The sequence below is a fragment of the Sturnira hondurensis genome, unplaced genomic scaffold, assembly GCF_014824575.4.
Source record: "Sturnira hondurensis isolate 20B ecotype Veracruz unplaced genomic scaffold, ASM1482457v3 Scaffold0014384, whole genome shotgun sequence".
NCBI lineage: Eukaryota > Metazoa > Chordata > Mammalia > Chiroptera > Phyllostomidae > Sturnira > Sturnira hondurensis.
In genome coordinates, this window is record NW_028087015.1 from 13,492,316 (window position 1) to 13,518,819 (window position 26,504).

The following is a 26,504-nucleotide window of genomic DNA, read 5'->3' on the forward strand; positions in this document are numbered from 1 at the left end:
TATTATTTTAAATATTTACACTTAGTTGTTCCATTGCCCGCAGGTGCAATGAGTCTATGCTACTGTAATCATATAAGTATTTGATAAAGAGACTGAGAAATTTGGCTCTGGAATTCAAGGTTTCTCAGCACAATGCCCTTGATGCTAACAAAGCAGTTCCCACGGGTTTATGTGGAACCCCCAGGAGTCGTAGCCAGCCAGTCAGCTGTGTTCCTCCTTACACAGCGTACCTGACATGCACACACACCATGAGTTGTATGATATTTAGTTGAGAATGCAACCCAACATACGTGCCAATATAATAGCCCACAAGGCTTACCAAGCATTTACTGTTTCCCAGATCCTGGCCAACCGTGTACAAGGTGTGTCTCATCCACTCCCCTACATTAAAGTGTTCGGGCTCTGAATGGGCCTGCATATGCTGCCAGCTTGGGGAGATCTCAGCCTTCAGAGGCTTCACCGCCACCGACCCCATACCCCCTCCCCGAGACTTGTACACAGTCTTCCAGTGGGTGTAGCTTTTTAGAGGGAACAGTTTTCTTATTTTCCCAGAAGTCTGTCAAATGTACTGAATTCTGCCCCTTCCTGTTTTCTTTCATCTAACATGTTTACCTAGTCTCCACGTGCACCCAGGTGTACAAAGATTCGGAAAGTAGGATCCCAGTCAAGGAATGCCCACTCCAGCAGCATCTCGTCATCTCGACATTGATCTCTCTGGTCAGGCCTGGTTCAGCTCCTGCTCCTTGTCTCTCTCTCTCTCTCTCTCTCTCTCTCTCTCTCTCTCTCTCTCTCACACACACACACACACACACACACACACACACACTATTCACTTCCTAACCTTTGCTGCCCCTTAGTGGCAGGCCTGAAGAATATATATCACAGTACTTCAGGGGTTATGCTTGCAAGTAAAAAAATTTCACCAGTTTTTCTTTCTCTGCTTGACTTTTCTTTGCTTTCACTTTTGAAAAAAATACAGCAAGATTACACCTGATTTGAAAACATTCATATACATTATCATGAGCTGTCAGACTGTGTATGTAGTTCCACAAGCACCATCACATGGCTTTTGCTTGTACAGGTAAACATTAAAGTGGAACAACCTGAGACTGAGTTTGCAAGGACTTGACTTTACAATAGCCCTTGGCAAGTTCGCTCCAATTCGAGAAATCAGCAATCTCATTTATTAGCCTGAATCACTATTTATAATATATACATGCACATCTTCAGGGTTGGTGCTGGTCAGGTCTTGCCCCCTTTCCTGGGACTATCCCGGGTGCTCTACGCTGGGTGCTCTGGCCCTCGATGCCTGGAATGCTCTCCCACCACACAGACCCTCCTTCCCTCCTCCTAAAATTCAGCTCACAAGTCACCTCCCAAAGCCCAAGCAGGTCTGCATTTCCAGAGTCTCGCTCATGCTTCAGGAGCTGGCTCATTGCAGTAGCATCTTCCAGACTCCTAACCCCTCAGGGCAGGGGCTTTTGTCTGCGTCCCCCTGGAAGCATCATCCTCAGTGCTCCTTAGTGAACATTTGGTGAATGGGGAAGTGGGTAGGGGAGAGCCAAGTGGGGCAAACACTCAGCAGAGGATGTAACCGGAAGTGCAGAGGGAGGAGTCTGATTCCAACTGGAGCAACAGGAAAATGGGTCCTGATGGATGAGAGGGAGCTGGAAAAATCGAAAAGGTGGAGGAAGAACATTGGGCTGTGCCTTTCCCTATCATTTATATAATTTATAAGACTGTCGTTACCTCTGTGTGGCTATTTGGCTACAGCTCTCCTCTCTGTAAACGGTAAATGTTTACTTCACAGTTCAGGGGGGTGTCATACCCAAGGATAAGCTGATGGGAGAGGCACAGCGCACTAAGGTTGGCCTAGAGGCTGGGGCGGGAACAGCCATGTCACTTGGGCACAGGGACACATCAGAATCCACAGCACCTCTGTCCTCTTCAATCTCCATCTGCTCCCATGTCTCCTCTGTCACCAGAGGCATAAACTGTAAAGAGTGATCTTAGAGCTCATCTAGTGTCCATCTGCTGTTCTAAAGATAAATTGACTCAAAGGGGTTAAGTGAAGTATATGGCACGAGGGGGCAAACATTCAGGCCAACCAGTACTAGCTAACATAGTCTGCCCTTGTTCTGTGCTAGTTTTCTAATGGTTTTAATTTTTTTTTAAATTTATTTATCTTTAGAGGGGAAGGGAAGGAAAGGAGGAGAGAAATATCAATGTATGGTTGCCTCTCGTGAGTCCCCTGCTGGGAACTGGCCTGCAACCCAGCCATGTGCCCTGACTGGGAATCGAACTGCGATCATGTGGTTCGCAGGCCCATGCTCAATCCACTGAGCTACGCCAGCCAGGGGTTTTATATTTATTAACTGACTTAATTTTCATTTCAATCTGTTACAGGTTGAATTGTGTCCCCTCCCCCCCCCGCAAACAAGCTATATTGAAATCTTAACCTCCAGTACCTGTGAATGGGACCTTTTTAGACATAGGGTCTTTGCAGATTTAATCAAGGCAAGATGAGGTCATTAGGGTGGATTCTAATCCCATGTGGCTGGTAAAGACAGGTACACACACACACAAAGGGAAGATGGCCACGCGAACATGGAGGCCGTTGGAGTGATGCTGCCACAAACCAAGGGATGCCTAGGCCCTAAACCAGGAAGAGGCAAGGAAAGACCCTCTTCTGCAGGCTTCAGAGGGCATGCAGCCCTGTAGACACCTTGATTATGGACTTCTACACCCCAGAACTTGGGACAAAATAAATGTGTTTTTAAGCCACCCAGCTGTGGCACTTTGTTGCTGGCTGTCCCTGGAAACTCTTTAGACCTCCATTATTACCTGAGTACCCTGAGGAAACAGGCCCCAGGTCCCTCAGCAAGTGGGGAGGCTGGAACTCAAATCAGACCAGATTCTCAGCCACTGAAGTCTGTTGTCTCCAGATCAGCTTTAAGATGCATTCACCACTTGTGAGGCATGAGATACTAGGCAAGACATGCCTCCTCTCTAAGCTGACCAAGGCAACACTCAGTCAGAAGTCCCCGAAGTCCCCAAGACTCACCAGAGTGAGGCCCAAGTGCTCAGCACAGGCGCAGAGAGCAGCTGTCTCCTTGCTCAAGGTCGCAGAACGAGCTGCTAGAAGAATCCCACCGCCCAAATCCAGAACTCTTGAGGCCCGCCTCCTCCCAAAAATCCTACATGACCCTTTTTTCATGTTCTTACACAGCTTTACTAAAAAATAAAAACCTCCCATGTTTTCTTATTAACTAAAGGGTTATTGCTACATCACTCTATAGTTATACTTATATCCAAAGGACTCTAGTCTGTTTTTCTCACTCCTCCAACTTACCATATTTTACTTTCTCAAAAAAATATAACAGGATACGGGAGATAAAATTTCTTCCTTGTATTTGTGAGAAGAGGAAACAAAGGTCTCTAAAGAGCATAATTTCAGTTAGCCCGTAACTATTAAAAAGATTTAAAAATACAGCTTATTCATTACACATTTTTATTATACTTGATTAACTGTTTATTGTATAAAAGTATATATGATACTATTATTAAATAAAAATTAAAATTAATTTAAAATTTATCGCCAACAATTGCAAACATGGTATAAGGAAAACTGCAGACCCTTCCCAGGTCCCTGGTCCATAAAAGCAGCTGCTTCACAGGCCACATCTTTGTCTTATACTGAGTCACATGAAAACACAAGTGCTCTCACAAGTGAGTTCTGAAGGCCGTATTCCTTCTTGTTACCAACGAACACCAGGAGTTTGGGAAAACAGTTTCCTTCGTAAATACTCCACCAATTCAAATCTTGACTTTAGCGTTTCAATCTCGTAATACGGTATCTGCAAAGAGAGAAAAATAAAATGCATCAGAATCTCCTGAAGAGATTTCATCACACTCCTTCAGAATCTGAAATCCCCCTGGTGTTTTGGTCCCCCATCTCTCCCACCCTCCCCCGCGGCAGAATGGAAGCTCTAAGAGGGCACAGATCACAGGAGCTTATTCATCCTGTAGCCCAGCACCTACAACAGCACCTGGTACCACACAAGGGACTCAGTAAGTACAAAGCAGAGCAGGCAAAGAAAACTGGGGCTCTGGTGTTGCCGGATGAGAGTTAAAGGTGAACTTGACCTGGGAGCTGATAGATGACCACAATCAGATATTCAAAGTGGCAGAGACCAAAGAGGTGGTGGAGCAGCTGGACTAAAGGAGACGGGCCAGAGAGAATGGTGGGGAGAAAGGGAAGCAACCACTGAGCTCAGAGGAAAGCGCCTGGTAGCCAATGGATCACGGAGGGCCTGGAACGTTGAGATGTCCATGAGCTTTGACTCTACCCTATAATCAATAAACAGTGAGGGCTTCTGAACACACTGGCACAATTACTTTGAGGAAAATTAATCTGGCAATGAACAAAATGGAGTGGAAAAAAGGAAGCAGACGCGAAAGCAGAAGGCAGACTGGTGGACAGCTCAGAGAGCCGCGGAGGCTCCACGTCTACTCCCTGTGGCTCCCCACACGAGACCTTCATGAAGTGACTGGTGATGTAAAAACATGTAAGGCCCTAAACATTAAGTGGTGACAAAGACACTGGTTTTAATGCGCTTTCCTGCCCATTTTCTTGCATTAAATCAAGGGGATCTTAAAACAGACATGCCAATAACTTTGTAATTGAACACCCAATAAAATATACAGATGATGTACTATAGAAGTGTACATTTGAAACCTATATAATTTTATTAACTGATGTCACCCCAATAAATTCAGTTAAAATTTAAAAAGTGCTCTTAAAATAAATAAAAGAGATTTAAGCCTAATTAAGTTGGCACTTAAAGTATTATGTAAGATTCTTGGTCCTTTGGGCTGGCAGGCCACTTAGTAATGTGGCAAAAGCAAAGCTGAGTAAGAGACTGCTTTTGGGAAAAAAGTTAGATGAAAGCATACCTGAACAACTTGATAACCAAGTAGGCACAGGTGTCTCTGTTTAATAGCTTCCTTCCCCAGTAAGTGTTTTCTATTCAAGCAGAATCTTTTTGGACCATCAATACACAGCGCTATTCTGAAAAAAAGATCAAAGAGAAAGACAGTTCATTTTTAAGACAACCTAAAATATTTATATATTTTTAATTGCCAGAGTTCACTGGGATTTGCTTTTGCCAGTGCTATTTTCCAGTGACTAATGAATGTGTTATCCTTTAATCTGTGGAGAAAGGATTCACTTTTTATTAATATTGAGGTTCATAAAATGTAACAAATAATTTCCAAAACTGATATGCTGCGAAGTAGCATTTTAATTTCTAGAGTGTTTATTTTTTTCTTCACTCTCTTAAGAAAACAATCACTGTATATTTATCTCAACAAGTCTTGAAACATTAACCACAACAGTTTTTTTTACCTTTTATGTACGTCTTCATCAAATGTAAATGGTAATACAAATCCTTCTTCATCTAATTTAATTTCAACATCTGGTGAGAGAAGAAAGGAAAAACTCTTCGTGTGATAACCCCACAAACACTATCTTCCTTTCCTCCTCGTCCTGTTTTGAATTCTTCCACACTGCATTTACCAACTGGCTGAGGCTGCAAAGTAATGACCACACCAGACAATGGTGAGAATCCCAATGTACCCAGGCCTCTGATCAACCAAGTCAGCCTTAAACTGAGAAGGCTCAACTACACAAAAACAAGGAGTGGGTTCTCAGATTATATGATGTATAACAAGAACCATGCACACAACTGAATCCTGCCATCCAGTGAAGAAAATCCTCAAGTTAAGCAAAATTAGACACCTGTGCACATTGAACCTCTAGTCACCAGAGCTCCCAAAGCCACCAGGGTAGGTAAAGCCTCCTGTACCCCGACCTGTCGTCCAGAGCATGGACAGACCCCTTCTTTCCCTCTGATGTCAGCATCCCTTTTGCAAAAGGAGCCCATAAAAGGGGAGTGGGATGTGACCACCTGGAGCCTGGAATACACTGTCCTCTTTGAACTGATTTTCTGTTACTCATAAACTTTCAAAATGACAAGGGCAGGAGGACGTAAGCCCTCTAGGCAGCACTGTCCAGGACTTTTGTGATGACGGACATGTTTGTATCTCTGTTGTCCAATGTGGGAGCCACGAGCCACCTGTGGGCACTGAACACTGGGAAATATGGCTAGCATGACTTAGAAACTGAACTCTGACTTTTTAAAAATTTTAATGATTTTCAATATAAATAGCCGTGTGTACTAGAGTACTAGGCACTGGCCTAGAGTATAACAGCAACTAACAACTACTAAGCACTTAGTAGTCCCCCAGGTATTAGTCCACATTATTTCATATACCCTTAAGTCTTTGAGGTCACTTTCCCTCATTTTACTGAAAGAAGCGAGCAGAAAAGGCTAAAACTCCGCCTAGTCATTCCGCTACTACACGGCTAACACATGGGACTGAACCCCAGACAATCTGGACCCAGCCCTACTGCCCTTGTCCCTCTCGCCTTCAGGGAGGGCCAAGTCCACTTTGTGCTTCCAGACCTCCTATGGCCACTAAGTCCCAAATATTCCACCTGAGAACGGGGCGAGGCTTAGTAAGCTACAACAAAATTCCCTGTTACTCACCTATTGTGTAATAGTAGGGTGTTAATACTTTTGAAGCAAAGTACAGTCTTGCTCCTAAAAGGTCAGTTAGTCCGATCATCACAGATTTATAGAGCTGAAAATCCACAGGTGTCTCCAGGGAACAGCACGGAGTAAGAAATGATTTCATTTGATATTTAGGAAGACGTTTTGGACCCTACAAAATGTATGTGCAAATATGAGAAACAAAACACAAAACTAACCATATAATAAAATGCATGCTGCGTGAGTATAAAATTCCGATTAAATTACTTTACAGGCATGAATGATACTTTTCTAGGATTCAGGGCAAATATTTTTCTCAAAACAACAATGCAAAACATTCTTGTTAATAGTTCAAGTGCAATAGCTCTAAATATTTTTAAAATGTATTTCAAAAGTAGTTCCTGATCACATTACAGAGAGGGGGCAAGGAGGGAGGGAAGGTGGGTGGGTGGGAAGGAATAATGTTATGACAGCTTAAGAAACATCTTTGGGTCTTTGGAATTCTCAGAGTTGTTTCAAGGGCCTTAAGAACACTCAGCTGAAATTGTACACTGAAACATGAACATGGTGACGTTTCAATTCAGTAAGAAGAGGACAGCTGTGCAGTAAGTGGTGCTAGCATTTGCTTATCCACCTGGAAAACAGCTGGGTTAAAGCTCTACCACATAACACAGATGGTCAATTCCAGGTGGATTAAAGACCCAAATACATGGAGGAAAACAGTATTTCAAATATTTAGTAAAACATTTGTATTAGCTCAGGAGCAGTAAAAATCTTAAGCAAGATAGGAAACATAAAAGCCACATTTAACTACAGAAAACTTAAATATTTCTTTAAAGCAAAGAGGCACCGTAAAAATTAAACCAAAAAAATAAGAAACTAACTACCAGAGGAAAACATATGCAACACACATAACAGCGAAAATCTCTGTTTTCCAGTGAGTTTTAGGGGGAAAAAGAAAAGCAACCCACCCTGGCTGGTGTGGTTCAATAAACTGACTGCCAGCCTGAGAACCAAAGGGTTGCAGGTTCGATTCCCAGTCAGGGCACATGCCTGGATTGTGGGCCAGGTCCCCAGTTCAGGATCGTAAAAGGCAACTACACATTGACGTTTCTCTCCCTCTCTTTCCCTCTCTCTAAAAATGAATAAATAACATCTTTAAAACAACAACAAAAAACCCCAACCCCCCAAAAATATTGGTTAGGGGGTAAAAACACAGTTCACGGCAAATGTAAATGACAGACAAACATTTGAAAACAAGCTCAACTTCATCATTACTCATTAAAATACAATTTAAAGATGTGAGCTGAAACCCTTTTTCAGAGTTGAATGAAACGTTAAAGGGACAAGGTCACGCTGCAATGAAGTGGGGGAGACATGATTATCTCCACTCATTGCTGGGTAAATGTGGTGTCCACAACTACCAGGGAAAAGAGTCTGTCGGTATTTATTGAAAATTAGTCCAGTAATTCCACCTTTAGCAATCTAATCTCTAGACTAAAAAAGCACAATGGCTCCAGTATGAAAGGATATAGAAGGAAATTTACCATAGCATTGTTGACAGTGATGAACACTGGAAAAAACCTGAAAGTCCAGCAATGGTGGAACAGTAGGATAAATACCAGGAACTAGGATGCCATTCTTTAAAAGGACACGTTTTATCTTTATGTATTGCCCCGAGGAATGTCCATGATGTACTGCCATAAAAGCAAATTGTACTTTGTCCCATTCCACGAAGAGACAAAGTGGACAGCATTTCCGTATTTCTGTACATTTGGATGTAAAAATTGCTCTTAACACTGTTCTCCTTCGGGGATAGAAGGAGGTTACCGGTAACTATTATATTTATTCTTGGTACTAATAATTGTATCTTTCTATTCTTTTACGTTATACCTAAATAAGCTACACTTAAATGTGGTTCAACCAAGTACAAAGGGCCAGGCAGGGATGAGTACACCTGAAGGTGCTGCTTCTGATTTGAAACCAAGTGCGGAATAACATTATGTGAATGAACCTGATGGAACACACAAACTCAACCTCACTGAGTTCCATCAGATGAGAGCCATGGCGTAAAAAGGTACTCGGGATGATCTAGGCTGTGTTCAGTCCAGAATTACACTGTCATACTCAATAGCTATGGGGCTAATGCCCTCAGCATGGCTCCCAGGAGCTGGAGAGTCAAACCCTGCAGCACTTCCTAAAACCTTCCAAAAAAACTTATACAGCAAGAAATGGATTCTTCAAGGACAAGAAAACAGAAGCCGGGCCGATTTATCAAAGAAATGACTATCTGGTGGCCACTAACTCCAAGTTAATGAAAAGTTCTGCTTTTTAACTAGGTTAAGGCAGATCAAAAGAGGAACTGAAAAAAATGTCAGGGTGTTGAGGGGAGGGAATAATATACAAGGAAACTGCCCTCACAGAGAAATAAAGCAACACAGCTCATGTTTTACCTTATAGAAAGGGCACTCTAGGAGCGAGGTTAACATAAGCTGGGTCAGTTGTGCTAGGCTCAGTCTGTCCAAATGAGATTCCTCACCTGCAACAAAAAGCATGCTGGTCATAGTTAAATTTGAATTTTGACATATGCAATGAGAGAAGAGAACAGGAAGAATATACAACATTCATTTATCCACTCCAATAAGGCACTCTTAAATGACACTATAAGAACATGTTAGAATTAATTATGCCTTCTTCCTTGCCATCAGTCTAATCTCATTTTGACTTCCCAGAACTGAAGCTCCTAACTACAGAATCTATAATTAAAAGAGACAAAATACGTTAGTTGGATTAGTGGGACCTTCTTAGAAATTGACATTTTTTACATACTTGGTGGCCTTCAACTAAGATGAATACCATTCCCTCAAAAAATAAAAAACAAGAGTTCTACAATTTCTTTCACAAAGATTGCAACTTGTTGCTGTGACTGACCACTGCCATCACCACAGCCCCCCAAGAACACTCAGCAGGAATAGCAGTCTGTTTACCCAAAACTGTTTTCTCACTCAATGTAGTCTTCTAGCTTTTTTTTTTTTTTGTATTCATATACCAGATACTGTTTTAACGCTGCTACACAGAAGGGACACTGATTTTCTTTTATGAGCAACAGTTGAATGTTTCCTGCGTGTTGGCTACCAGGAAAAGGGTAAACATTCTAGATCTCATCTATTCATTCATTCATTTACAAACAAGCTATCCTCCAAACAACCCCCTCGTTCTTCCTTGTTATAGCATTCTTTAACTCTGCATTTACACTACCAACTATGACTTCAGATTTCTCCTTCAGCTTATTATGGAAGAAAAAATAAAGGTGAAGCATTACTCAATGTAAAAGGTACACATGTGACTTGAACACATCACAAGTTCAAAGGCTAATTTTTCTACTCTCTGAAGTTATAACTAACTCACCTTGCAGCTGTTGAAGAAAATAAGGGCTGAATATTTTTGCCATAAAGTTGACTGGATGACATTCAATAAGCGAACATGAATGGAGAAGTTTCAAGAGTGTTTTGGGAGGAAAAGAACTGAAATGAGTGAATAATATATCTTCTAGCTTTCTAAATAAAGCAGAGGCATTTGGTGGCAAATAATTGAGTTTCCCAAATGGTTCAATCAACTCAGAAATCTGACGAGGTGAAAATTTTTCTGAATGGCAAACAAAAGCTTCTGCCACCGCATTCAGGATAGGTTCTGAAAGGATGTGTTTTCTACTGCAGTACCCCATGACTTTGCTGACAACCTCAGGGTCCAAAGTGAGACACAGTGACACTACATGCTGCTCCAGGGCTTGTATAAAAAATCTGTCATGGTGTCCGAAGTATATGAAAGCATCTAAGACTTCCCCAAGTTCTTCATTGGTGAAATTAGGGATATGCCTCACAGCGTATTTACCCAATTTTATAACCAGAGGAAATGCCTGAGTTTGATCGAGAACCACTAGGGCAGTCAGCATTTGGCTTATCGATTTAGGACTCAGGTTGGAAACTATCGACAGAGAAAAGCTGTTTATTTTATTTAGAAATGTCTGGTGTTGGTCCACTTTTTCAGTGCACGTCTGCAGTATTCTATAAAGGGCCACGATATCCTCGGGGGTAAATTCTTCCAGCTTTTCACCTTGCAGTTGATGTATAATCAGGTCTAGTGTCTTACAACCTGGACCTTGTAGTTCAAGCAGACTTTCTGCAAGAACGCAGAGACTGTGGACTTCCAGGCTACCCTTTCTGAGACGACGTTGGCATTCTGCTACCAGATTCCATAACAAGCCACTTTGGGGACCCACAGGCAATAGAGCCAGGGCTTGCAAAGCAGTCACCAAACCGGTGTTGGACAGATTTGAGGGCTCCTGTTCAAACTGAACACACAAAGCTTGAAAGACGGGATTGTCCAGTATTTCCTCTGGAAGCCTCTGGTCACCCTCTTTTTTCCCCACTTCACAAATCCTTTGTAAGGCTCCTGCTGCCAGAGTATCAGGCAAAGACTGCAGTGTGCTTATGAAACTTAGCACTTCCTCTGATGAAGTGAAGTTGTTCAGTCTCCTGTAAAATATCTGTTCATCCACCGTTTTGAGATTTTGTTCAAAACTGTCCCAATCGTGTATTTGAGAGAACACTGGCTCACCAACTGGATGGAGGTCATTTCCATTTTCCGAATGGAACTGTTTACAATAGGCATGATGGAACCTGACCCTGAAAGGCCCAGGTTGTAGTGAGCAGAACCATGGGCACAGATGCTCCTTGACTGCCTTGTGAACATGATTTACAGGTTGATTTTTCAGAGCAGCCAGAGCTCCATGTACCCGAAAATCAGATAAATGACACAGGTTCCTCCGCAAGGTAATTAAAGCCATGCCATCAGATTTTCAACTCTTGATTTGTAACTAAATATAGGAATAAAAAACATGGTCAAATATATTGAGAACATGACTCATTCAACATCATCAATACTTATGAAACTAAATAAGTGATTAATAAACATTAATCACTTATGATTAATCCAAATAAGTGATTAATAAACATTCCCCACTGAAGCATAAGTACCAAAATGGGCAGAGCCCATCCTACAGCTTAGAATAGTGGCTGGCACCTAACAATAGTAATCGCTATCATTTGCCAGGCACTGTTGTGTTACGTATACTAAATCAATGCTCCCAAGAGCCCAATGAACAAAACACTTTTATCATTTCACAGGTGAGGACACAACGCACACAAAGCACAAATAACTGATTTCATCCAGTTTACACAGCTAATTGAGTGGCAGAATTGGGATTCAAAGACAGGCCAACTTGTGTTCTGTAAGTTGGTTTGTGTGTAGACTGTAGGATGGAAGGGACTACGTTTAATTAAACGTGTTTTCCCCAGAGGCTGGGAACCCCCGAATGAGGAAGGCCCACCACAGTTAAGTTTGGAGAAGTCAAAAGTTATACCGGATTTTCCACGAGGGGAGAGAGGGGAGGAGGTGTCAGTGCCCCCAACGCTCAGTTGTTCAAAGATTAAACTGTATTCAAAAAGGAAACGGGTCAAGTCGCCAAAATTTCTATAGGTCAACGTAAAGCTAAGATTTTTTTTTAAGTGTGTAAAAACCCCAGAGGTTTTGGCTTGAGGAAGAAAAGGGTCTAGCTTCGCAAAAATCGAAGAAAAAATGAATAAAAAAATAAAACAATGCAGGCCTTATTGGGTGGAGAGATTGTCCAGACCCAAACACCCGGCTGAGAGATTTAGGAAAACCCGTGTGCAGGACAGAGGGGCGGAAGGTCGTGCGTCCTTCTTAGAATGAAAGCACCCCAGGGGCCTGGTGGCCCCAAACCCGGGACAACAGACATGCACTCAAGCACCCGGGGGGTGCGGCGGCCTAAAAAGAGGTGTGCTGCGCCAGGGCAGTACTGACGCTTTAGCGACCCTACGGGCCCAAAAGCCCAAGCTCTGAACCCAACCGGACACCTACCAAACTCTGCCCGCCAACATTCCAATACGATCCTGGAGGCACCAGGACCTCGTGAGCCTCCGTAGGCACTACCGCTGCGAAGCCGAGCAACAGGGCGCATGCGCGGGAGGCCACGCCTTCGTCCGGCGCTCTGTGATTGGCCTAGCTCCCTTACGAACTTTCTACGTGTGCGCAGGCGCTGGAGCAAAACCCACGCGTACGCGTCTGTAGTCGGGCGTCCTCTCCTGTGTTCCCGCGGGTGAGTGTTTGGTAGTAGTTACACCTCTGTTTGGGCCGCACGCTCTTCGTCGGCAAAGGGGCGGTGGCTCCAGGTTGGCCTGGGCACAGATCTCTACGCCCTGGCGTTCCTATCCCGGTGCGTGCGCTGGAGCGTCAGAGCCCGGTGGCTCTGAGCTACGGGCCAAAGACGGGCTCCCCGGATCGCTGGCCCGGCTTTTGCAGGAGAGCAGCTGGTTCCGTCCGTTCTGAAACTTTTTCTAGTTGGCGGTAAAGGGCGGGGCGAGGGGACCCGGGGATCCGGGGTGGGTGTTCGGAGCTGGCGCTGGAGACTAAGGAATGTTCGGGACACGGACCTGGTAGATGGGTTGTCCTGGTCCACCGCGTTTCTGCCTGACCTTTCTCTGCGGGTGCCGGGGAACCACCTCTGAGAAACGTGGGGTGCATTACCTATTTAAAAGGTAATTACAGGACGAAGAGGTTCGGTTTGTTCGCTGAAGCGCCTGTTCCTGTACGTGGCTCTAACGTGTTCCAGATGGTTAGCTATAATCATAATAATTGGTGGCATTTCTGTCATTACACTTTCAGAGTTCTTGGTGGGTCCTAAATGTGTAGTGTCTATACATACTCCTTTACACATTCCTGTATTCTGTTAATTTATTGACCACACATAGTATGCCAGGTGCTGTTCTATGCCCTAAACAGATTCCATGATTGTCAACATGTTCTTTAACAGGATTCTTTTATTTTTTTAAATCACTTTGCTGCTTAATTTGCCCTAAGATGTAACTGGCCAAAGGATCATAAAAATATTGGTGGTTCACATACCAAAGCCAAGGGCTTTTTTTAAATAAAGATTTTATTTATTTATGTATCTTTAGAGGGGAAGGAGAGAGGGAGAGAAACATCAATGTATGGTTGCCTTTCCTGCGTCCCCTGCTGGGAGTTGGCCTGCAGGGAACCAGCCTGCAACCCAGGCATGTGCCCTGACTGGGAATCAAACAGTGATCCTCTGATTCACAGGCCTGTGCTCAATCCACTGAGCTACACCAGCCAGGACCAAAGCCAAGGTTTTGATTTGGGATTCAGTTTACATTTTTCCCCCCATAGTGACAGTCCCTCGGGTGTAGACACTGAGTATGAGAAGTCTGTGAGTGTCCTTTGATTTATTACTGGTTTCTCTTCAGGAAAAATATGTATACTAGTAAAGTGATTGAGTGGACTAGAGATATTTACTTCTCATCTGTATATAATAAATATATGTACACTGCACTTACATATATTGAGTCAAATAGTAAAAAGTGCTTGATAAACTTTATTTAGCATTAGAATCAAATACTAACCACGGTTCCTACAATTTTAATGGATTTCTTACTTTTTCCTTTTTTTGAAAGAGCAAACAAAAAGGTATCTAAGAGTTATTGAGCACTGTGCAGCCAGTGCTCAGGTGCATTGCTTCTGTCAGTCTGACAGTGCTGTGATTACCTCACTGTAAGGGTGAGGGAGCAGGGGCTCGGGTCCTTTGGGAGGCTTGCCTACACTTGGTGGTTGTGGGTGAGCCACCCTGGATTGAAGCCCAGGTAGTCTGACCCCAGAACGGTTTTTGAATCATGGAATTCGAGTTTCATTTAACCTCCTGAATTGATAATTCTCTTTTTGTGACTCCTTGGGAATTAATGCTGACAATCAAATTCAGGGAAATGTGTTTCATATTTTGTGTGGATAGTGTTAGAGTATTTTTTTTAAGAACATGAGGGAGAATCAGTACCTGCAGGTTGTTACTGCTTCATGAGAAAGAAAACCCCTTTCCCCCTTGTTCATTTTTCAGTGAAACTGTTCCAGCTGTCACAAGCATATGCTTGGAGGCGATGAGAAGGTTCTTGTTGCTCTATGCCACACAGCAAGGGCAGGCGAAGGCCATAGCAGAAGAAATACTGGAAAAGGCTGTTGCACATGGATTTTCTGCAGACCTTCACTGTATTAGTGAATCAGATAAGGTAAAAGCTGTTACTTCTGTGGTTTTTACTGTTTTATGCTTTGAAGATATTTTGTTTGGGAGTGATGTTAAACAACAAAGTAGGGCTTTAAATGCCAACATAATACTTTTTTTCAATACTCAGAAATTTATTTTATAAAGTATTTTAAGATTCCTGCCAGCTCTTCTTTTTTTTAACACTTAAGTATCCATTTGAATTAGACTGAACTGTCTCAGAAACTTAAGTAATTACTCGACCCACATGAAACTAGCAGTCTTTGCCTTGTTCATCTCATCCGGTGGCTGTGAGAGCACGAGATGGATGTGTTTGCACACATATGTGCGCTTCCCTCTTCAGAACCCCAGCGCCCCATTTGTGTTTCTCCAAAATGAAAACATTGCCATTGGTGTCAAAGTTCCTCCCAGTGAAGGGGCACTTCTTTTGTGAAATAGAATTTGAAGTAGAAGCATAAGGATCTGGAGAAGACTGAGTTTCTTTAGGTCCCAGACTACTTGCTTGTGCATTCAGTATCTGCAGAAGTCTGTACCTCATGATAAATAGAATCTTAACAGATCTGTATTCTTCTTACAGTTCTGTTGAGACCTCCAGATGTTACCGTTTTATATAAATCAGGTTGTAGCAACTAGCAGGGTCTTTCATTCAAGCACAAGCTGAGGCCCCACCACCAAACAGTCAGATTCAGTTCAGTACTTTAAAAACGACCCTGCTAGTACTCTGGCACTCAAGTTCACGACCTCCTCTGGGCTTTCCCCACATCTTTAGTTCAAAAGACTAGACTGTCGGCAGCACATTTGAGTTATAAACTCAGCTCATGAGAACCAGCTAGTTCCTTTATACACGAGGGCCAAGGGAGTCACCCAATAAGCAGAGTCCTGATGGACACTACCAGGTGGCAGGTTCTGTAATTGTGTAGTAACTTCACAGTAAACTTGTGGGTACCACATGGTGGAATACAACCTGAATCTGTTACCAAAACAGGGTTATCATATAACTAACCCCGATTTGGCTCCTTGGGTCACCTCGCCACTCAGGTCAGTAGCTATTTCAGAGTTAGGTGAATAGTTTATGTTTTTTAATACCATGTTAGTATCATTGTTTGCCTTCTCCAGCTGGACGGTTTCTCCAGTTCTTGATCTAGTTTTGAAGAGAGAGCTCTCTACTTCCTACATCATGAAGTCATTTTTAAGGTGTAGTTACTTTAACAAACCTCACAGAGGTTTATTCACAACTTGTGAAGTGCCCCATAAGCATGGACTCTCCTGGTAAAATGTTAACTTGAATCCTTATCTATTACTTCAGCATGAGCCAAACTAGGTGATACTCGTGAGCCCTAGAGTGTTCATGGAGTCATAAATAGAAACAGTGAAGTACTCTATTTGGAATATTTAAATTTTGGTGGAAATTAGATTAAAGAAGCTTGATTTTAAGACTTGGAAACACTGAGGATCTCAATTTATCACTCCTGGTGTTCTCAGCTCAGTGGACCCCTAAGGGAGTGAGAGCCGGCTTCCCCGAGAGCTGAGGAGTAACAGTTTACCTTCCCCAGTTGAAAAGGCTCTGCGTGCCTCTCTGCCTGTGTGCTGTGCACAGTGCTAATGACTGGTTCAAGACAGGAAGCTAAGCTGGTTATGTGAAGTCAAAACAACACATGGCAGTAGATCCCTGACACGGCGTTCTTGTTTTGTAGTATGATCTAAAAACTGAAACAGCGCCTCTTGTCATGGTCGTTTCTACCACTGGCAACGGAGACCCACCTGACACTGCCCGCAAGTTCGTGAAAGAGATACAGGACAAGACGCTGCCGGTTGATTTCTTTGCACACCTGCAGTATGGATTACTGGGTATGTACTATAAATTCTTCTCTTACTGTGCTGTTATAACTAGCTTTAATTGTGGTATCTGAATGTATCTTTTAAAACCATAGTATATAGTGGGGAAAAAGTAGGTTTACAGTTGTGCCTATGGAAATAATACAATAATTAATAAATAATTCAAGAATAAACTCTGTTTCACATACGACTATAAACCTACTTTTGCCCCACTCTGCACATAATTGTATGGCCTTTGGCCTTTTGGGGTTTTTTATAGAAACGTGTGTGATATTTCATTGAGATGCGCTTTGTTCCGTGAAGGCTTCGGCACGGCTCCACCACTGTGGAGCCCCTCAGGTAGCTCTCTTAACCGCAGGTGCGTGTCCGGTTCAACCCTGGCTCATTTTGAGACCGCGAGTGGCTGGCCCCACCACACACCTGCTAACCCAGAATTCCTGAAGGAGCAGCCCTGCGTGCTGTACTGTTTTTTGAAAAATCTCCCAGTTGGATCTGATATCCTCCCTAAGAACCAGTTCTCTAGGGTGGTGGTTTTCCACTTGTAAAATCATTTTATTGGTATAAATTATACATATGAACAAAATACCTTCAGCTAGTCCTGTAGGTGAGTATTTGTGAAACGCTGTAAAAAGAGTAGTAGTTTGATTTTTTACAGGTGTCAAAGTGTATACTCTCAAAATCAGACATTAAAAGCTAATACACAGATGAAAATGAAATAAAACAAATACCCATAAGTCTTCATTCCAGTCAACGATACACATTAATCTGGGCACAGGGGAGAAGCAGCCTGGGCGTCTTTGTCCTCACTGTGTGTGTTGGTGGGATTGCCAAGGTCACCGACTGTTGGAATGCGCATCCCGCATTGAGAATGAAGACATTCCCCAGGGGAGAGTGTACAAACCATACCCAAGGCCTAACGTATAATTTATACAAACGATTTATTAGTTTGCTCTGTTACTATAATTACGATGTACAGTTGCATACACTGAGAGTAAGTTGCTGTACTGAGTCAAGTGCAGATTTGACACAGGTACATGCAGTAGGACCCCACTGTCACCTGGACAGTGTCCTTGTGTTAGTGAGTGACCGGTCACCTTGTACACTTCCAAACACTTATCCTGCGGTGCTGACAACAGCTGCTTCAGAGAAATTCAGGTAGGGCCCACAAGGTACTTGCTGGCATTTGTTGAAGGCATTTGTAGGAATGCTTAGAAATTAAACACAGAGGGCTAGGAGAAGCCCAAAGTAATGTGCTTTGATTATCAAGAAATGGATATGTTTCTGTTTAAAACAAAAAACAGAAGAAAAGGGGGAAAAGCAACAAGAATTGCTGCTGGAAAGAGGAGGCACTGCCTTGGTTTCCCGCTCCAACAGCCAACCAAGCACCCTGCACACGGACCTCTGGGTGGGTGGTGGCTTTCAGTCCTGGCCTCCCATTGGGATCTACTGGAGGAGTTTTCATTGAATTCCATTACCTGGGTCTCCCTCCAGCCAGTCTGACTTAATTGTTCTGATGTAGGGCTCTGGTATCATCAGCATGTTTAAAAGCTCCCAGGTTAAGAAATACTAGTCTTCTATGAAATGTAGATTAAAATACTAAGATAAAGGATCAGATGGACAAATTCAGCAAGATAGGATGCCAGGCAGGGAATTCAGGGTAATTTTCCTGGCTTGTAATCTGTATTGTTTATCTTCAAGAGTGATTCTGGTGGGAAAATGTCCAGCAAGTTTGGATTGTATCCAAACATAACTGATTAGAAATGATCGACTGTGGGGAGCTGGGGGCCGGGGTGGGGGCAGGAGAGGAGAGCAATGGGGGGAAAATGGTGGGATGGTGGGACAACTGTAATTGAACAACAATAAAATTTTTTTATTATTATTAAAAAAAGAAATTGCAGATAATGACCCTGGCTGAGGTCTGTCCTGTATAACATGTTCAAGAGAATATTTTGGAATATTTACATGTTTTTAATTCAGGTTTTTCTAGTTTTTAAGAGTGAACTTGTATGCATTTAAAATTTCTCAATGAATTGTTTAGGAAAGACCGAAGCCCATCCAGCTGTTACAGTCTATCTTAGGTTCATAAATGGACCCAGCAATTCTTCACCTTATTCTTCTTGGGAAAGTACATAAGGAATAAAAACCTGAGAAATTTGAGCTTTTAATTTTAGATCTTCAACCAAGTATGAAAATGTTAGTCCAATTTCCTACCAGGAACACAGTGAGTGATGACTTACGTTGAGGATGTACCTTCTCTGCTCAGGGTTACGGGTCAGCAAACCCTGTAGAGGTCCAGATGGTAATTATTTTAGGCTTTGCAGGCCATGTGGTCACTGCAACAGCTACTCACCTCTGCTGCAAAGCTTGAAAGCTGCCATAACAGTGTGTGAACAAATGGACTTGCCTGGGTGTCAATCAAACTTTATTTACAAAGAAAGATGGTGTATTCGGCACACAGGCTGTAGTCTGCAGACCACTGTACTAGACCAGAAATGTCTGCAAATACTGAATGATATTTTTTAAACCAAATCTTCATTTTAAAATTCTCAGGTTTTTACACAGACCTATGGAAACAAGAATGTGAAAAAAATCTTCTGTTAACAGTGGCCAAAAAGTATCTGTTGTTTCAGTGTGTCTGGTACTTTTCCATTATAAAATAGAAAAGATTTTTTCACCCTTAGTATTACTAAAAGAAAAAATTAGTAAATGCAAATCTATACATTATTTCTTGCTCCTTCAAAAAGAGCATGAATGCTATTGTTTTAAAGATTTTATTTGTGTCTTTTTTAAATTTAAAGCCTATCGTGCACTGGTAACCTATTTGGGCTTTTTAGGTCTGGGTGATTCAGAATACACGTACTTCTGTAATGGGGGCAAGGTAATTGATAAACGCCTGCAGGAGCTTGGTGCCCGGCATTTCTATGACACTGGACATGCGGATGACTGTGTGGGGTAAGAGCAACATACTTCTGTCCGCCCAGGAACCTTGTTTGTACGTGACGAGGGGTAGCAAGTGTTTTAAGTGCCCCATCCTTCTCTGTCTGCTAATGGAAGAAATTACAGAAGGCATCCCAGTATAGTTACCTTTGTCAAAAATGTGTAGGTATTTGAAAAATCAGCATTTTCTTTAGGAACTTGGATATCGTGTGTGTGCCTTTCTCTGTAGTGCACACAGGGACAGGTCCTCCTGCGTGGAAGGTGCCCACTTACCCGTAGGTCACTGGGAGGGAATGTAGTTCGGGCCTTCATAGCAGGCTGCATTCCTTGGCACTCTCTTCCTTGCATTTTAATATCCTCCAGAAAAGCAATTTTTATATTCATTACTTTTACTTATTCTGTCTTCTAAAGTTCAGTATTCCACACTATCGCCACCCTTCACATCCTCCGAATATTTATTAAAAGACCTTACAGATACTGATTGTCCTACAACTTATTCTGCCATTTAACTTTTAAGTGTTTTAGCCAGACAGCGCACATGCTTGCTTTTTTCTGTGAGGTGCATGTGTTGAGTGATTTCTCACCACAGCTGTGTTTATGAATGAAGACAAACTCAGCTAGTGTCTTGCCTTTCTGCGTATTATCCCCTTGCGTGAGTGTTGGATATGTTGGGTTGACCAAGAAGCTGTCACGTTTCTTCCATGAAAGACACACTTTTCATTTTCACCTATAACTTTATTGATTTTGGGTATTTTGAGTATGTCAGCTGTCTCTTGCTATTGATTTCCAGTGAGTAGAGGCCAGGGGTGCTGCAAACATCTTCCAGTGCATAAGGCCGCCCCACAGCCAAGAATGTCAGTAGTACCAAGAAACTTCATAAACCACTTTTGCCACATTTGACCAGTCACAGCACCTTCTCCATACACTGCACACATTTTTTTTACATTTCAGTAAAATTTTTACCTTTCTTGGAATAATAAAGCATAATACGCTGAAAATGTTGTGTACCTTCTTCCAGCTTCAATACTAAAATGGCTGCACAAAAATTTACCGATTTTGATTTTTTTTAAATTCATGCTTATATGATAGTCTAACTTCGAAAGAAGTGCGAGATGACTAAGCACTACTAAAGCAACTACAGAAAAAAACGCAACAGACTTTTTGGCCAACTCACTACTTTAATCCCACTAGGCTCCGCCTCCTGCCCACCATCGCCAGTGGCTGTGATGCTGTGGCTCTTCATGTCCCCAGTGCACAGGCTCTTCCTGATGGTGGTGACAAAGCTCGACCACATTTCATGCATGTTACCTTTTAGTTTTGTCCCTTTACATTGGACTTTTTAATTTTCTTCCAGAACTTCATGACAATAAGTGTTTATGGTCTTGTGTGAGCTGTTTAATTGCTAGCTCCTCACGTAGCCCATCAGCCTGTCACTGTGCCCATATTTTACTTCTCTGAAGACTTTCGGTTTCCCTGTTTATTTACTGGATCAGGTGTTAACATTTTTCAATGTATGTTTCAGCTGCATGTCTTGACTTTTCAACCTAACTACCTTACTTGAATTTTCCCTTTTCTAAAAGTAAAATATTTTCAAAAAGACATCTTAGTTTAATATACCACCACATCGAAGGTGTTAAGAATGCCGACTGGAGTCCAAATACCTAGATTTAAATCCTTGATCTCTCACTGACTGAAACCTTGGTCAGATTACTCAACCTTTTTGTGCTTCCGTTTCTCCCTCTATGAAATAGATGATGATAGTGTGTAGTGTGTTAGGTTCTTGGGAGGACGGAAGGGGATTAGTACAGCTTGTCCTCTTAGAATAGCGCTTTCCGTACAGTAAGCACTCAGTGAGTATCAGTGCTCTGTGGTGTTTATCCCTGTGTTTCTGAGTTGTGAGACTGGCTTTTCTCATTGTAGCTGTCATTTCAGAACCCATAATTTTATAGACTTATTTTCCCAAAGGCTCCTGAGGGTCAGGTATACCAAACTGAGTACCTAATGAATACAGTGAAATTACAGCCAGTAAATTAGGGTCGATAATACGGAATCTAAAATGAGCCTTTTGTTAGTAGTCATGTAGTTTTATGAATTGGAATTTAATTGGTACCTCCTTTCAGTTGTAATTAGACCGAGGTATTATTTCCAAGGTCATGACACAATCTTAACGTGGGGAAAGTTACTATGGGGAACTGCACTCTGTCAGGAATAAGGCAACCAACACAGTGCAGATGTACTTATGATTAATTCCACTTACCTAATGGGCAATTGCTTTCCCCCTGTTTTCTGCCTCCCTGGAAATTTTACCAGAAAACTTGTTCAGAACTGATAGAAGGTTTGAACAGTTACTTAGTCAAAAGACTTAGCATTTCTTTCACTGATACCTTGGTGACATTTTAATATGTAGGAAATAATCATTAAGTTGGCTAGGCAAAGAAAGATACCGCATTATATTGATATGATTATTAATTTGTAATCTTAGATGAGACTTGGATTTGGGGTAAGTTCTGTTGGCCTAATCAGAACTTCTCATGCTTGTTTAAAATTAAAACTTTTTAAAATAAAGATTACCAACTCTACTTTAGGAAGTTAATGAAGAAGAATAACATTCCTGTTACCTACTACTAAAATAGTGGGTTGGCCAAAATGTCAGTTTAGTTTGTTCCATAAAATAAAAGACACATTTTTCATTTTCACCAATAACTTTGTTGATTTGGGCGTTTTGAGTATGTTGGCTATCTTCTGCATAATGGAGCCTTGATTGTTCTCAATTAATGTCCCAGTTTGATTACTGTCAACTTGAAGTGGTCTGCCTGACCATGGGACATCGTCCAGCAAGAAATCTCCAGCTCAAAACTTAGCAAACCACTTTCAACACATGCGATCAATCACAGCACCTTCTCCATACACTGCACAAATCTTTTTTGTGTGTCAGTTGCATTTTCCCTTTCTTGAAATAATAAAGCATAATACGCTGAAAATGTTGCACATTTCCCTCCATCAATATTAAAATGACAAATATTCACCAATTTTGATAATTGTTTTAAATGCATGCTGATATGACAGCTGTCACAATACAATCTAACAAAATTGTTTCGAATGAAGTAATAGACAACTAAGTGCTACTAGAGACATCTTATGGGGAAGGAAAAAAACAGACTTTTTGGCCAACCGAATATCTTCATTTCTGCCCTGGCTGGTGTTGCTCAATGGGTTGGGCATTGTCCCTCAAAGCAAAAGGTCACAGTTTGATTCCCAGTCAGGGTACAAGCCTGGGTTGCAAGCAAGTGCCCTGTTGGCGTGTGAGAGACAACTGATCAGTGTTTTGCTGGCTCTCCCTCCCTATCCCTTTCTCTAAAAATAAATAAAATCTTTAAGATATCTTTATTTCTGTTGTTTAACTTTTATATTAGCTCATATTTTGCAGCTCAGTGCTATGGAGCTCATAACGTTTTGTTTTTTCACTTAGTCATTTATCAGTAATTTTTGTATTCTGAATAGACTTCCTAGTGTTTTTGCCAGTTGCCTAGCATTCTGCATAACGGACAGACACTGCCATTACCTGTTCTTACATGTTTAAATGAATAACTCAGGCTTTTGTTTCTTCTTCCCGTTTTCTTAACAATGATCCAGTTTAGAACTTGTGGTTGAGCCGTGGGTTGACGGGCTCTGGGCTGCCCTCAAGAAGCATTTTATGTCAAGTAGTGGAAAAGAAGAGATGACTGGGACTCTCAAAACAGCGTCGCCCACCTCCCGGAGGATGGACCCTGTGAAACCAGAATTAATACACATCGAATCACAAGTTGAACTTCTCAGATTAGATGACTCAGAAAGAAAGGATTTAGAGGTTTCCAAACAAAATGCAGTGAACGGAGGTCAATCAAAAGCTTTGATTACAGACTTTGAGTCCTCACTTACCCATTCGATACCCCCACTGTCCCAGGCCTCTCTCAATATTCCTGCTTTACCACCCGAATATTTGCAGGTGCATTTATGTGAGCCTCTTGGTCAGGTAAGTGGCCTTACTTCATGCTATGTATTATTTTACCATGGATGGGGGGGGTGTGTGTTTGTTTTTTTTAAATTACAACAGAGGCCAACAATCTATGGCCTGCTGGCCAAATGTGATCTGCCAGCTCTGGTGTAAATAAAGTTTTATTGGAACACAGCCATGCCCTTTTATATACAAGCCCTCTGTGGCTGCTTCTGCAGTGGCAGAGTTGCATAGGTACAACGGAGGCCTGCCCTCCTTGGACTACAGAAACAGTATTCTTATATTACTTCTGTCTTGGAGGAAGTAAATGGTTAAGAGTTCAGTTTTTCCGTTATGTTGGAGAATTAAATTCTCGGTTTCTTATTTCAGATGTGAGTCAGTCCAGGGCAAGTCATGGGCGGTCAGGATATTATCTCAGCAGCGAAACTAAAAGGAATCATTTAGAGCAGCATCTCTCTTCCAGTGTAGATTTTTGCTATTGTGTATGCTCCATTTGGGGGGTTATTTTTTTTCTCAACAGTGTTTTGTAGACTTGTTTTCTATATAATAAAGTTTTTTCTTTGCAGGGATGTCCAACTTTCTGGTGTCTCTGGGCCACACTGGAATAAGAGTTGTCTTGGGCCACACATTAAATATATTGTGACACATAATCACAAAAAATCTCATAATGTTTTAAGTAAATATAATTTTGTGTTGGGCTGCATTCACAGCCAACCGGGGCTGCATGTGGCCCATGGGCTGCAGGTTGGACACCCCTGGATAGAACATCTTTCCTCCCAAATGAATGGCTTTACAATGGTCTAAAATTGTGAGCTCAAGTGAGATGCTAGCTGCCTTCTCATGCCAGTACATGGTGCCCTGAAATGTCCTGCAGCGAAGGGTCAGTGCTGAGGGCAGCCTGTCTGCCTGCGGCCAGTGGGAGTTCACACGGCTTCCTTACAGAAACCACACACTCAGAGCAGCAATCGTGATTAGCAGTTTTTTAATTTTCTTTCTAATAAAGAAAGACTTGACATTAGAGATACAATTTAAGTACAACTTTCTAATACAGTAGTAACTGTTTGCAGACGTCTGATGTGATAGTAATTTTTTAGCATCGTATTTTTTAAAATATTTTATTTATTTATTTTTAGAGAGAGGAGATGGGAAGGAGATAGAGTGGGAGAGAAACATCAGTGCGCGGTTGCTTCTCATGTCTCTCCTACTGGGGACCTGGCCTGCAACCCAGGCATGTGCCCTGACTGGGAATCGAACCAGTGACCCTTTGCTTCACAGGCCCGTGCTCAATCCACTAAGCTACACCAGCCAGGGCAACATCGTATTTTTTAAAAATATTTATTTATTTATCTTTAGAGGGGAAGGGAAGGAGAGAGGAAGAGAAACATCAATGTATGGTTGCTTTCTCATGCATCCCCTGCTGGGAACTGGCCCCTGCCAGAAACTGGCCTGCAACCCAGGCATGTGCCCTGACTGGAAATCGAACCGCGAAGCATCATATTTTTTTATACTATCTTTCTAAAGCTTTCATGTAAGCAGTGTGTGTTACTGTTTTGGACTTACACTACATTAGTTTGCGAATTAAATGTGGTAATTATAAAGAAGTACATGTTTGGTTTGGGAACTAAAGAAAGAGGGCATGGCTCTACATTAAAAGGTGGATTGCACGGGGAATTTACTCTTCAGTGCTGGGAGAAATGTCCAGGAACAGGCGGCCAGGAAATCGGCCTCCACTGGAGGGGGCAGGGCACGCAGACCTGCTGCAGAGCATGAGCAAGGGTGGGGACACGGGGCAGTGGCCCGGGGAGCCCGGATTAGTCTGGCAGCTTGCTTCGGTAGGGTGAGGGTCTGCTAGGAGTTTCTTTTATGGTAGGTGCCATTAAATAGGCTTGAGTCCTTAGTAATGTGGTTAAAAATCTCAACTATTTAAGGAAAGCTTGTGTAAGCCTGCTCCAAGGACACACATAGACAGAAAGATTGGAAAAGTATCTCTTACTAAGGCGTCCTTTTGGGGTCATCGCCTTGAGAAGCTGATGTGTGGGGGAGGGAAGGATGCTCCAGTCCCCCACATATTACCTACGATTCGATTCAGGTGCTTAGCACTCACCCTCTTCCAGCTTCCCATGCAGCCGCTTAAAAATTCAGAATGAATTTACTAGCTTTTTGTTAAAAGTAAGTTTCTACTTTTAGTAGAACTTAGGAACATCAAGTTGGAAAAGGTATGGGGACAGTTTTTTTATAGTTTCCAGGACCTGTGCTGTCTAATACATGCACCACCAGGGTATGTAACTACTTAAATTACCTTAAATTAAGACTGAATCTAGCCCTGGCTGGTGTAGCTCACTGGATTGAGCGCGGGCCTGCAAACCACAGGATTGCGGTTCGATTCCCAGTCAGGGCACATGCCTGGGTTGCAGGCCAGTTCCCAGCAGGGGACTCACGAGAGGCAACCATACGTTGATGGTTCTCTCCTTCTGTCCTTCCCTTCCCCGCTAAAGATAAATAAATTAAAAATCTTAAGAATCTAGTTCCTTAATCACACTAGCCAGTTTTCAGGTGCTCAGTAGGTACATGTGGCTAGCAGCTCCTCTATTGGCCAGTATGGGCTCGGAGCACCTCATTACTGAGAAAGCCCTGTTGACTGTCACTGCCCACGACTGAGGGTTCTTGTGCCCATCTGTACGGACACCTTCCAGTCAGAAACACCTGCCGTTTCCTTTGGAGTCGCCTTCCTAACGTGCGCGTGCCTGCTGTTTCACTTTGTACAGCGTCTTAGGGAAGCAGTTCGAAATTTACATGAAAATGCTCGTATCTGGTATCAGTATCTCAGAAATTCTGATGTTTAACAGGGAGTTTAAAGCATGATGAGCTTCTCTCTTGAAAGATGGAGAAGCGTATGTGTGTAGTCACTTACCTTAGAAAGGAATACTTAAATAGCCAGAATGTTTTATAAGATCCCATAGACCTTATGTAATCACTT

The 26,504-nt window shown here is 42.4% G+C and overlaps 2 protein-coding genes across 8 annotated transcripts in view; one reads left to right on the forward strand and one right to left on the reverse strand.

The window, feature by feature from the left end:
* Window positions 1-3,493: 3,493 nt before the first annotated feature.
* On the reverse strand, window positions 3,494-12,633 carry FASTKD3 (FAST kinase domains 3). 2 transcript variants are annotated; one of them, XM_037062988.1, is made up of 7 exons: window positions 12,555-12,632; window positions 10,023-11,490; window positions 9,068-9,153; window positions 6,612-6,786; window positions 5,408-5,477; window positions 4,957-5,071; window positions 3,494-3,857 (listed from the first exon to the last, which is right to left on the reverse strand). In XM_037062988.1, exons 2-7 carry the CDS (start codon window positions 11,458-11,460, stop codon window positions 3,759-3,761), a joined length of 1,983 nt encoding a protein of 660 aa, XP_036918883.1. In that variant the 5' UTR covers window positions 11,461-11,490; window positions 12,555-12,632; the 3' UTR covers window positions 3,494-3,758. The 2 variants fall into 2 exon arrangements, 1 of the variants encoding a protein (XP_036918883.1); XR_005068922.1 differs by having other exon boundaries at window positions 3,524-3,857; window positions 5,408-5,591; window positions 12,555-12,633.
* Window positions 12,634-12,724: 91 nt separating this feature from the next.
* Window positions 12,725-26,504, forward strand: part of MTRR (5-methyltetrahydrofolate-homocysteine methyltransferase reductase) — a 31,511-nt gene continuing 17,731 nt past the window's right edge. The window contains exons 1-5 of one of the 6 annotated variants that reach the window (XM_037062994.1): window positions 12,725-12,792; window positions 14,599-14,767; window positions 16,455-16,608; window positions 19,431-19,548; window positions 23,167-23,545. In XM_037062994.1, coding sequence (XP_036918889.1) covers window positions 14,639-14,767; window positions 16,455-16,608; window positions 19,431-19,548; window positions 23,167-23,545 — 780 coding nt within the window. In that variant the 5' untranslated portion in view covers window positions 12,725-12,792; window positions 14,599-14,638. The other 5 variants (XM_037062991.1, XM_037062992.1, XM_037062989.1 and 2 more) reach the window with 5 other exon arrangements.

Bases quoted from the DNA above. Each gene is read 5' to 3' on its own strand.
- FASTKD3 (XM_037062988.1), bottom strand. From the start codon at position 11,460: ATGGCTTTAATTACCTTGCGGAGGAACCTGTGTCATTTATCTGATTTT. The intron at 6,787-9,067 runs GTAAAACATGAG...TACATTTTGTAG, and splicing joins TAGAGTGCCCTTTCTATAAG to GGTCCAAAACGTCTTCCTAA. The intron at 3,858-4,956 runs GTATGCTTTCAT...CTCTCTTTGCAG, and splicing joins TTGGTTATCAAGTTGTTCAG to ATACCGTATTACGAGATTGA.